Consider the following 13,432-nt stretch of genomic DNA (forward strand, 5'->3'; position numbering starts at 1 on the left):
AGGATAGTTGACCATAAAGTTCGTGTGACATAAAGTTAATCTATACTACTTTACTTTCCTATATAACCCAATTTTCTAAAAACTTGTTTTACCTCCTCCATATAGCCTTAATTTATGATATAATTAGCTTGGTTTGAAAAAAAATGACAAAAAAAAATTCAAAAGTTTATTTTCACCTTACTAAATTTTCTGTGCACAATGAAATAGTTTTTAAGCACAGGTGCAAGCTTAAAATGACTAATACCTTCTTTGTTTACTTTTTATTTTAACTTTTTTGATGGTTTACTTTTTTTTTCCTTTTTGTGAACAAATACAATTTATTTATTTTTTAACTCAAAAATTTGTTTTGTGGTATTGGATATTTTTTATAGTGTATGTAAAATATGAGTGCTGGTTCTTAACTATAGTAATAAACAATGTACATATAAAAAGGTAGAAAGTTAAATATCAGAATTCATTAACAATAGTGTAATGATTATTTTTATCATTTCATACGACTTACCAAGGAGCAAAATTAAAGGTATCCATCCTACATGAATTGCTATTTTTAGATTTGTCAAAGCTTTGCACAGCTGAGTTCTGAAACTATTATCACAGCAGGTTGTTTCCATTTTTTCTTTTTGCAAACTTCAGCCAGAACTAATTTACATGTCAAGAGCCATGCCATAATATTAAAAGAGGAAGCTACCCAGGTTGTTATGAAGTGTTGTAATGCTTCACATAAAAAAAATTAAATGAGTTTATAACCATATAGGGCCTATAAATTTTTAATAGTATTAAAATAAGAGTTACTGTACAACTCAAAGACTTTAACAACAAAGAGTTGAAATAATTGAAATTTAAAAAAACTAAAAATAAAACATTCTTAACAATTGTAAATGTAACTTTTTTTTTTTGATATGGAAAGTAAAGTAGTATAGATTAACTTACAAAAGTATTGTTTGTTTATTGAATTCTTAAAAATTTTTACAACAGTTTATTTAACTATTCAAATGTGAAATATTTTTATTTTTTAACCTAAATTATCAAATAAAATAAAAATTACTTTTTTATCTCAAAATACATTTATTTTTTTTATTTAAAAATCTTTCAGCGTATTACATTTTACATTCTTTTTAGAGGTTGTAACGTATAATTCAAATATCCACACGTTTGCTATTAGTGTTGTTTATCTCCTTTTAAAAGTTAATCAAAGTTATATACATATTTTTTGTTCTATGTTATTAGACAAGATTCACAGTACATTATTAAACACAAAATTCAGTTAGTTTTTGTTCAGTTTTATTTTATTCATTTTATTTTCTTTTGTTTTTTTTATTTTGTTTAACTGATTTTTTTTATTAGTAATTGTCCTGGACATGACTTTAAACTGTATCCTGGTGTATGACTCGATAACCGAAAGGTTTTTTGTACACCAGGTCCTTGGACCAAATATTTGAGCGCTTTTTTTTCGTTCAATAAACAATATTGTAACTAAATATTTTAATTTAATTTACTTTCTTCAGTTTGAGTTGTTGTAAAAGTTCTTTTTTAGTACAAGGCTTTAATGTTGTTTAATGCTATTAATATAAAATATATTTTTTTTACGAAGGTAAATATATGCTAAAAAAAATTTCGTTCCAAGGACATGGGTGCAAAAAAAGAATTTTAGATTTTCGAATCGCAAACCCAAGTTAGACTGAAAAATAAACCTATTATTTTACAGAGTAACTTATCTTTGAACGTTTTAACAGTTTATTTACCTCAGTTAGTAATAACTTTAAGTTGAAGCAAAGCTTTTATAGAAATATTACTTAAGCGTAAACTTAAACTTGTTATCTACTTTACTGCTAAATACTTTAACTTTTTTTAAGTTGTAAAAAAATGATAAATTATCAAATAGAGTGGTAGAAAAATCTCTACAAAAGTAAAAAACAAAGTATGAATATAAATATAAACGTTAAAACATTTTTTTATTTAGTAACAAGTATTAACTTAAACCAGCTGTTAGTTCCTAAAAACTTTAGGTTTTATAAAAAAATTAAGCCTAGTTTTAACGTTTAAAACTGTTCTTTTCATGCATTGTTATAAAAAAACTACAGATTTATTAAACAGAAAACAACTTTTTTTTTTTTGTGTAAACAACTTAAAAGTTATCGTTACTTTACCAAAAAGCTTTTACAACATAAATGAAGCGTATATATTTTAGAAACTACTTTGCAAATCTTTAACTATGTATTTACATTGAAACATCGTCTCGTAATATAACAACTTTAACTTTCTAATTGCTACTTATACGGTATAAGTTATACCTGCTAAGAATAATTAACAAGTGTTTAGAATAACTAAAAGGAGTTAAATTAAGTAATAAGCTATAACTTTTTGAGAACTGAAATAAAACAGGACAAATAAAATTGATTAACATTTGGATTATACCAAACAATTATGATTAAGAAATTTGAACAGTACTTAACAGTAATTATCATGTTTTACAATAAAAATAGATCTGTTTTGAATATAAAAACTGCTTAGCATTAAGCTTATCAAATGAATTTTATACTTCTAAAAGGCTGTGTTTTATATCTTTATTAGTTTTTTAATCACATAAATGTTTGTATTGTTATTAGAAAAAAAAAATGTTATGTAAAACTCTGTTTACGTCTTTAAATCATGGCATGTGATAAAATTGGCTAGAAAAAAACAACTTTTTTTTGTATGGTCTTATATTTAAAGCTAAAGTATTTCAAGATGAGGATCTTGCTTACAAAAAATTGACTTGCAATTTTAAAAATTTATTAAAATTACAGAAATGCTTGCATTTTAAAATTGTTTTTAACATTTTTACTTAATATGTTACTTCATAAATTATAAAAGACTTGACAAAATCTGTTTATGTATCTTTTATAACAATAAAATATTCACACTATAGACAGTACAGTAAACTGAAAAAATATTTGTAAGCAATTTAATTAAAAACTAAAACAGTCATTGCTTATAACACAAAAAAAAAAATAATTACTTTATTCAACTTAAAAAAACAAACAAAAGTATAACTTATTGGACAAACTACCTATGAGAAAGTTTTCCAAATACGATTAATGAAAAAACTATTTAGTATTTGAGTTTTGAATTTCAGTTAATTGCTGCAACTGATTTCGCACTATTTCTTCAGTTCTTCTTTGTGCCAAACTCGATGGTTTAGGAAGAAGGGACGGTGTTTCTTGTGTTGACTGAAAAAATAATATGAAGTTGCGCTCAACTCCAGTTTCTACAACGTTGTCTCTTGTAGATTCTTCATAACTTGGTGGGCCTTTGAGAATTTTAATTATTTTATTTTTTGCACAAGACTTATCTATGAGAATTATCAAATATAAATTATTTACTCTAAGCTTCAATTAGTTTTGACTAGTTAATCAACTAGTTTCGATAATTATTTTAAAAACTAACAACCAATAAATTTTAAACTGATAAACTAATAATTTTTATTTTTTTATTTTAAAGCAATTTTAATTTGTCACAGTAGTTCCTAATTAATTTATAAATTACACGTAAACTTTTTATAGTTATAAAATATTTTTCATGCAATTGGGATAAATTATAAATATTTTCATAAAAAATATACTTCAAACACTTCGCAATCAAATTCTAATAATAAAACAGAAGAAATTACACAAAACTATCAACAACTTACATGGGTTTGAGCGAGAGTTCTGTTCCCTTAAAAATCGAGTTTCAGTTAATTGCTGCAATTGGTTTCTGACCATTTCTTCTGTTCTTCTTTGAGCCAACTCCGACGGTTTTGGAAGGAGGGAGGAACTTCTTGATGTTGACTGAACTTGCGGAAAAGAGTTGCAGCCAGTTTCAGTTTCCACAGTAGTTTTTGCTGAACCTATTGCTTGTTCATAACTTGGAGGATCGATTGCGGTTTTGCTGCTCATTTTATATAAGTAAAAGCTAAAATGCAAAAAAGCTATTGTTTAAAACTGGGTTGTAGCTTTTAGTGGATCGAAAGTGTATGCAATAATAAATTTTATAGTCAAAACAATATTTTCTTGTTTTATCGTATTGATAAAAAGATGAAATATTATAGTTAAAACTTAAGCCAATAAATAAGTTCATAACTTTATAAAAAAAAACTCTTTACACTAATAAAAGTATAAACTAATTTAAAAAAGTTATTTTTAGTCTAATTAACTATTTTATATCTTTCTCTTTTAATTTAACTTAGGTTATTTTTAAAGTTATTAATTAAAAAAGAAACTATTTAAAAATATTTTCAAATTATACAATAAAACCAAAACAAAACTTTAATGAATTGAATTTTGTTTTAATAACGTTTCGCTTATTCAACTTTTCAAAACTTAGTACTTTTTAAAATAAAACTTTAAGTAAGTTTGTATAATACCGTTTTAGCCTAATAGAAAAAACTTTGAAGTTTACTGCTATCTGAATAGAAAAGCCTCTAGTAAAACGTATTTTTAGAAACTGCTTTACAGTTGTGTATACTTTTTATCGCTTGAGCGAACAAATATTCTAATAATGGTAGCGTAGCTGTAGCGAAATCTGAAATACTTTTCAAAATCTATAGTAGGTGCAATAAAAATTAATAAATTTAAATAAAAAATTATAACTAAAATTTAAATAAAATAAAAACAATAAATAATTTTGATAATAGTAGTATACATATAAGTTAAAACTGCAAATTTTTCAATTAAGTTTACTTATTTTTCTTACAGTAACAAAGTTAAACAGCTCTGAGTAAACTAAAAGAAGAGCAAACAAAGCTTTTGTACTGGTGTTTTAAATAACAACAGTTATGCTAAAAAAGCTCAGTGTTTAAACAGTATAGCCATGTTCAAGAGATGCTTTGAAAAAAAAAATATTTTTTTTTCTTAATTTTTTTTTTTTTTTAAGTTTAGCAATAAGAATAAAAAAGTTTCTACATAAACATTGTAGTTTATTAAAAGCTTTTAATAATAAATTTTTTATTTGTAAAATGTACTTTTCAAATGTTAATTTGAATAGTATCCTATAAATGTATCTAACTTAATACTCCTAACATATAAAACTTAACGCAGTTCATTGATATTGAATAGTTATTTATTTTCTTAAACTTATCTTTTTTTTGGTAATTTTGATGAAAAATTTAAAGCAATAAATCAAAAGCATATTTAGATTATGTAACATCTACGTATTGCATGTTATCTTAGTTATAATTAATAGTTTATTTCAAAATAAAAGTAAACTAATCTTTAAAAAACAAAAAACAATTTTAAGTATTTTTTCACAACTCAATGTAAACTTTGAAAACAGAATTTGTAAAAATTCATTTTTTTTGATACTTAATTTAAATTTAATTCAAGCGACAAACAAGCATTACAGTTAGTCACAGATTATCAATTTTTTTTTTGATTTTATAATCACTGTAAAACAAAATACTTTACAATAGTTTTTTTCATTTACAAAAATGTTTATAATCAACGATAAGATATACAACAAATAGGTTTACTTTGGTCAGATTTTTTTAAAACTTAAAATCATATTAAGATACTTAAAGTTTCATACAAACAAAAATATTTACGTAAAAAAAAAAATATAACGTGTCAGAAAATTGAAGTTAGTTTAAAGTCAATTTCAAAATAGCTATTGGTAGTTTTAAACACACAAAAAAATTAAGTAAACTTTATTTTTAAAAAATGATAATAATGCATAAGAATAGTAAGACAGTGAGTAGTAATTTTTTGTTTTATAGAGTTGTAATATTTTAATTTGCCTCTGCCAAATTTTTTTTAGAAAAACTGTTTTTTTATGTTTAGTAAAAATATTGTTTTATCTACTAGAAAAAAAATCAAGCACATAAAAAATAAAAAACTCAGTAACATTTAAATTAATGTTCTAAGTTTTAAGCCATTTAAATACTTATAGTTTTAACAACTAGTTTTGTTTTTTTTATCTAATTTTTCATATCTTGCAAGTTTTTTTTTTTAATATACTCCATTTACTTAACTGAGCATTTTTGGATAGATTGTTTTTAATCATGTAATCTTATTTTCAAGTTGTTTAAAATTTTACAAACAAATTTACAAAGCTTTTTTTTTAGTTTTAAAACTCGGAAACTTTTATATAAGTAAATAATTTAAATGAGACATTTTCACTAACTTGGTGCTCGTTCACAGTATCCTCTCGCATCTTTACGTACTCATGACGTTACGCACTCTCGTTTAGTTACGCATTTTAGAATTCTAAAAAATTCAAACAATGAAAATTTTAGTTTGCTTTAATATTGCACAAATTAGGTTTATTGTATATTTTTAATGTAAAATATGTTTTTAAATACTAACTCACCTCTCTATATCTTTATACTTTGTAAACTTATGTTCCTTGACTTATTGATAAACATTTAGTTATACCTCAGTATATCAGAAATTTTGTTAGCAATAAGTGATTAAATTAAAATTTTGAAAGAAATATGACTGTGTTAAATAATGAAAGTATAATGAAATAATGAGAGTTTGTAACACAAACAAATAATACAGTACTCTTGCCCTATATATGAATAAACATCTTAAAAAGAAATCTAATGAAACTTCCTAGCAAAAAGTAGCAGTGATACTTTTTAAATATAGAGCTTACACTTCACACAAATCTCGATTGTATCTTTTTAGTAAACATATAACTAATTTTCATTTGACGTTATTTTAGTTTAAGTTCTTCTTCTGTAATACTTGCCTTGCACAGCAATTTGTTAAGTAGAAAAGAATATAATTGTTAAGTATCAAATAAGTCAGATACAAGCAAAGATAAAATCTACTTATTATTAAAATTAGTAGAAAACTTTCTACGAGTATTATTATTTTGTATAAAATTTAATCCTTTTTTTGTGTGTACAGTTTTATCTTTTGTTTTCATATTTACAAATTAGGTAAACAAATTGTTATAAGTGGAAAAGTCCTCAGTCTGCTTTTAACTACAAGCATTATCAAAAAACAGCCATTATAGTAAGTATATTTGGTACCTCTCGTATCTTTACGATCTCTCGTATCTTTACGCACTTTTTCTGTGGACACGATGTGCGTAAATAAGCGAGAGGTTACTGTATTTAATTGTTAAGGTATTATATACAATCAGTATGGTATTTAAAGATGGTTGTAGCACTTATAATTAGAGCTAATGTTAAGTCATAATTCATTTTCGACTTACAAAAAACAAGTATATTGTAAAGACAAAATACCAAAATCAAAGTTAGTTATAACATCAACCTTATAGCTTCAGGTCAACTGATGAACATACACTAGTCTTATAATCTAATCTTTATTTTTACTCTAATTTTGCTAAATAACTTTTACTTTAATTCAATTAATGAAATAAGTGTTTACTTTTTAGTTGTGATATGTTTACAAGTATTTTATCTCGAAGCTTGAAATCGGTTTTCACATGTTGTTAAAAAGTATTAAATGAGACAAAATTTCAAATCTTATTGTATAAAATAAATGTTTAAGGGTATTGCAATCTACCGAAATCAAAAGTTTTTTGTTTGTATATTACTAAATATAAATTATTTATATAATGAAATATAATTAAAGTAAATCTAAATAACTTTTGGAAGCTATACCATAATTTATTTACGAAAAAAATAAACAAATCTAACAATAAGCTCGTAGATGTGTCATGTTTGATTATAATATTTCTACTTTTTTGACTGCCGCTTCCGATCAAAACAATTGAATTAACAGTTTTCATATTTTATACACTTGGTTGTACTGTGATCATGGTAATGGTGGTCGCAATTCCATGACATGGTTACCTCGGTAGTGGGTTTTTCTGTTGGTTTGCTAATTTCAAATGTATTTATAATCTGTTGTAAAATTATTCTATTGTATATAAAATCACATCATTCTAAAACACACAAGTACTAAAATAATTGACTTGTAAGGACAACGACGTGCGGCTGTCCTTTTTAAATAACAAGAAAAAAAAAATTCAAATACTTGTAACTTTGTCGCCTTTAAAAAAATGATGCATTTCCATTTTGGGAGTTTTCCATGTCACTTGATTACTTTATAGGAAGTTTCTGCAAAAAAGAAAAATAATTGCCAAAAGAAAAGCCCATTCTCTCGGAATCATAAGCGTCTATAAGGACAAAATTTCCTTAATTCAGGCGATTTTTGATTTTAATCGTCAGAATTTGGCTTGGTGCTTTTTTCGCGTTTCATCGGATGTACAGAGTTTTACGTTGCAAGTTAAACCAGTTAACGTGTTTTTTACTTCTGTCATCGCTACATCCTGGGTGAGAAGCCTCAAAAGTTCCCCTAAACCAAGTACAAGCCACGTGTTGTTGTAACGAAGCACTCATTATATTTAATGGTTCGTTTTATATATCATTACCGAAGAGTTAAAGTTAAAGAATTTCAATGTTTTATGCGACTTCACGATTCGTAACGAGAAAAGAAAATGAGAAAAAGAAGCGTAAAGTAAATTTGAGAGATTAAATTTAAAATTTGTTATGAAAACACACAGGGATTAGTGACGGGAGAGACGCGAGTTGGATTATTGACAGGGGAGACGCGATACGCGGAGAGAACACAAACAATAACGTCTTGACGATAGTATTGCGAAGCGTATTAAGAACAACCGAGAAGGAATTTGTTGTTTTTGTGTGTAGATAGAAAACTTTCTCGTCGAGTCTACTTCTGTCCATGTCAAGAAAATGTTTAGTAGTCAGTATATGGGCCTACTGAGCTCATTAGAAGTCATTTGTACTAATTTCATTTATTTCACTTTTTTCACAATGTGTTTATTAACTGTTGTATATAAAAATCACGTGCACTAATAACTAGTTTTTTAGAATAATTTTTATAGTAAGTGCTATTATATAATTTAAGCCGACGTTCTATCTCAACGTCTGTAAAACTTAAATAAACGTTTTAATAATCTTATGTAAGAGCAGCTTTATCAATAACAATACCCAACCAATCAAGGACGGTTATTGAGGACGGTTACATTGTTACTGTCTGCCGTGTCAATTCGTTTTGTGTAGTTTATGTTTATAAAGTAGTGCTAATTACTGTCATGTTTTTAATTGTTTTTAACGCAATATTTTACTTAAGTTACACTGGTTAGTTGTGATCGAGATCGTAAACTCGTTTTACTAATTTTCGTCATTCTTGAAATTGATAAAATTTTTTAGAACATTTTACTTTTTAGGATGCTTAATTCTCCACTCTTTAACAAGCTAACCTTAGTTTAATTAGCTAACCTTAGTATTAAAAATAACAAAGAAATATCATATGTTGTTATAAAAAGCTAAAAGCTTAACTTTTTATCATATATTGATAACCAAGTATCTAAGCCTAGTCTTAAAAAGAGCAAAAATACATTAAATATTAGAAAGCTTAACTTTATACTTCATATTAGTGTTTAAGTATATAAATTTAGTATTTAAAAGAATAAAAGAACAATATGTAAGTCATCTACCACAATTTACTATTTGCACAACCAATTTTGTATCTATTAGAAGGAAATTAAACATTACTTTTGTTTAAATTAATTATTTATATTGAATTTGTTAATTTTTTTAGATTAGTGTTGACGCTCGCGATAAGACATATAAGGTATACATAAACTCTTACTGAGTTCCACTCTAATTTATGGCGTCTCATTATAACGTTTATCCCCTATCCCATTGTCATATTAAACAAATGATAAAAAGGCTCACAAGAGCGACAGTCAAACAATTGGCCGCTGAAAGTAGTTCTAACCCTTCACCGGAGCTCCAGAATTAGAAAGTAACCAGGCGCCCTCTCCTGGTTATAGACTCATGGCTAGGGATAAGAATATCTTGAAGTTTACTAAAAAAATTAATTAGTTTTAGATAGATCAAACTTTTCAATTGTAATAACATTTATTGCATAACATATTTCCTAGTTTTGTCATGTTATATATTTTTTGGTATTACATTATTTTAACATGTATTTAGTACTTTAATAGAACTTTAACAAGTTTGAAAAAAAATAACTTTCTCTAGTAATTTTGTAAATATAGTAAAAGTCAGAGTATAAAAATTTTAATCAATTTTTACTTATTTTTAAAACTTACAAATAAAAATCTCAGAAAAATAAGTTGAACAATTTTTTTTTTTTTTTTATAACAAGCTTACTGAATCAACAATGCGTTTACTATTTTATTTGAAACAACTTAACTTATATAATAAAAGTCTGAATATTGTAGGTTTTTCTCCTAAACTATATGATAAAATGATTAATATCTAATTTTAATTTGATTAACTATTTTTTAGGCCTTTAGAGTTAATTTTTATTAGTTAACTTTTACTTTTAATACTGTTTATTTTTTCCCTTATTGAAATTTTTATAAATAAGAATTTAAATTTTTTAGTCTTGTATTTTTTAGATTTATTTATAATTAAAAAATAAGTGCTTAATTAAAATAAAATAATGCTCAGTAGTAATTTTTATCTAAACTTTAGATCGAATAGTTTCACAGTACAAATTTGGAGTTGTTTTGTAATGTTAATTCAAACTTTTGTACTATAAATGGAAAAAATAAATACAATTTGTTTTGTCATAAATAGCTTTAAAAAATTATCAGCTAAAACAATTAATACACTTAATGAGTATTAAAAGTTTAGACTTATAGTGTTTGTTTCAAGATTGCAATTTATTTAGTTTTCAATTCAAGCTTTAACTAACAGCTAGTGATTAAATACTAATAAAGTCTACTTTTCACTTGTTTTTTATTTCAGACTTATTTAGCTATTGCACTTATTAGCTCTTTGAGAAAAACTGTTTGTAAAAAATATTTTGGAAAAATAAATCTGTATGAATGGTCCTTCTATAAATAAGAGATCTCTAATTGTTTTAATATGAAGAAAGATATAAAAAAGGGTCTTACTTTAAGTACGTCATCGTAATTTTTGATATATATTTTATTTTGCTGTAAAAAAAGATTTTGTAGTAATCGTGACTACTGGATTCCTAACTTAGAATCTAGATTTTTTTTCTATTTAATAGAAAACCATAGAAAGTGATATTGTTGAAAAGTGTGATATACATTTAGCTGTGATTTAAAAGCCTTTTAAATCAAAATGAATATTAACCAGTTGACACAGACAATTTACCTATTTTTAATTGAAACTATATTCATAATTTTGTCAATAACAACATTTTGTTTTTAAATAATTAAAAAAAATTATGACAATTAAATGTTAACATACATAAAAATGCTTAAAATTCTAAACACTCAATGATTATGATATTTTTTTTGTACAAAACATAATTACAAAGATGTTTTATTTTATAATTTTATTAGTGTAAGCAGTTGCACTTTTTATCAGTGTTCTTTGTGTTTTGTAAACTTGATGTTTTTGACTATTTTCTAATTTTTATAATAAACTGTAAGTGTAAAACAGTACTTCGATATCTATTATCTCATATTTGTAGAGCTCTCTCTGTAGACATTATGTTTTTTTTTTTAGTTTCTTATTGTTATCAAAATGATTGTTTTGCAAAAAATACCTAACTTTTATGAATAAAAGGCCTTAATCGCATTCCCAATCGACTAAAGAAGTTGCCCAACTTTTTTATTTGATTAGTATATGAACATGAAAATGTACACAACAATAAATTATTTTTTAGTATAATAATGCTTTTAAACTTAATGCACTTGATAATAATTAAACTAAGTATTGTTGTGTCATGAAAAAAATGAAAATCTTAAAACCTGTTAGATTTTCATCGTAAAATAGATTTACTCATAATCTATTTGCTAAGTTTTGTTGTTTTTAAAGTAAGTTAATATATAAAATTTAAATTAACTTCTTTTTTTAGTGAGTATTTGTTAAGTTTCCAGCCGCTTTGCAAAACATTAATCACATATCTTATTACAAAGAAATTTTTACAAGTTGTAAAAAAGTTCTAAATTAAAAAGAAAAATTTATTCTGATTTACTTTAAACGTTCGATTTTTAACAATTAATAACAAGTTCTTGTTTACATAATAAAAGTATACTAACGAATCTTTGCTAAGTAAGGCAACACATGTTTACCTGAAAAAATAAATAAATATCTATAGTAATTTAAAAAACATATTAGAACATGAAATAAGTATATATTATTACGTTATGGCGTTTGTTTATTACAATTGAATAAAACTTTGTATTCATAAAAACAATTTTTAATCAACATTACACAGATATATGCTTTTTTTTCAAAAATATTTTTTACCAATAGTCTTTGCTAAAAGAGCTGACCAGTGTAATTAATTAAGTCCAAAAAAAGTTTTGTTTGACTTACTGTGCTGTGTTCAGCATATCTTCAAGAACTATTTGAGCAAAGACTCACGCAGTTAATCTAACATGAAATTCAAAGTTAAAGCAAACGAAAGTTTATTCCGTTTTCAGAATTTGTTATTTCTAGAACTCTGGTAACTCTTCTCTGCAGTGCACAGTACATGATAATGTTTAGCACAGTTGTCATAAGTATTTTACTTTGACATTAATTTTTTTGGTGAATAATGAGCTACAAGATGTTAATAAGAAAAATAAAAAAATAATAGGCGCTTGAGTAAAAAGCTACAATTAAGGAGTTTTTATTTTTGTCTATCATGGTGTGCACTGTGGTGCTGTCCTCCTCACAAAACAGCTTTTAATATATTATTCATTGAAGAAATTCTTGTTTAATTCACTTTTGCTTTCGTAACTAAAATAGCTTCTTTCAAATCTGTAAAAAAAAACTTTAACTTTAAGTTTTAAATTAGAACTTATTAAGCAATTTCTATAATCTTTTTGTAGACGAAAAAAAAAACTTTCATTTATTTAGTCAAAATTTTATTCACTGTAAGTTTAAATATTTAAGTTTTTGATTTTAGTTTGATTTAATTATTTTTTTTCCTTTAATGTTTATGTTTTTTTTAGTTGCTACTAAATAACTTATTTTACCTCACACATAGAAACTTCTTATTTAGTTTGTGAATCTTGAGTAATACACTTTCATGAGTAAAAGCAACATGCTTCACCAGATAAACTGACAGAAGAGACCAAAAATAGTCCTAACTGAAATTAAAATTGATATTGTTCTTTTTATTTAAATGATGAATTTTATTAGAAAATTTGAAAGTATGTTCATGCTGAACTATTTAAAAAGCTTTCTGGATATACGCAAAATTACAAACATTAAGTAATGTTATAAAACATAACTATTTCTCTTTGAATTTAAAAAATAAATATTTAGATATTTAAATTAAACTCTTATAGTATAGTTTTTTAGTCAGCTTTTAATTTTCATTATTTATTTCACCCTAATTGTTTAGTTTTATGTTTATCTTACTTACAGTGGGCTTAAGAATGCTTTTATAACTCACAACAACATTTATATATTAAAAGAAATGTATTTAAGAAAATATGAAAAAAAATTTTAATAATAAATTTTAACTAAAAGTTG

The 13,432-nt window shown here is 24.6% G+C and overlaps 1 protein-coding gene across 1 annotated transcript; it reads right to left on the reverse strand.

Moving 5' to 3' along the window:
* Window positions 1-3,004: 3,004 nt before the first annotated feature.
* LOC145830091 (uncharacterized) lies at window positions 3,005-3,926 on the reverse strand. Its single transcript, XM_082937981.1, has 2 exons — window positions 3,671-3,926; window positions 3,005-3,289 (listed from the first exon to the last, which is right to left on the reverse strand). The coding sequence occupies exons 1-2, from the start codon at window positions 3,915-3,917 to the stop codon at window positions 3,087-3,089; spliced, it is 450 nt and encodes a 149-aa protein (XP_082794107.1). The 5' UTR covers window positions 3,918-3,926; the 3' UTR covers window positions 3,005-3,086.
* Between the last annotated feature and the right edge of the window lie 9,506 nt (window positions 3,927-13,432).

This window comes from Thalia democratica, chromosome 2 (genome assembly GCF_965202585.1).
Source record: "Thalia democratica chromosome 2, ktThaDemo2.hap1.1, whole genome shotgun sequence".
Lineage (NCBI taxonomy): Eukaryota > Metazoa > Chordata > Thaliacea > Salpida > Salpidae > Thalia > Thalia democratica.

Coding starts and splice junctions, on each gene's coding strand:
- LOC145830091 (XM_082937981.1), bottom strand. CDS start 3,917: ATGAGCAGCAAAACCGCAATCGATCCTCCAAGTTATGAACAAGCAATA. Junction 3,290..3,670: donor GAACTCTCGCTCAAACCCAT/GTAAGTTGTTGA, acceptor AAATTCTCAAAG/GCCCACCAAGTTATGAAGAA.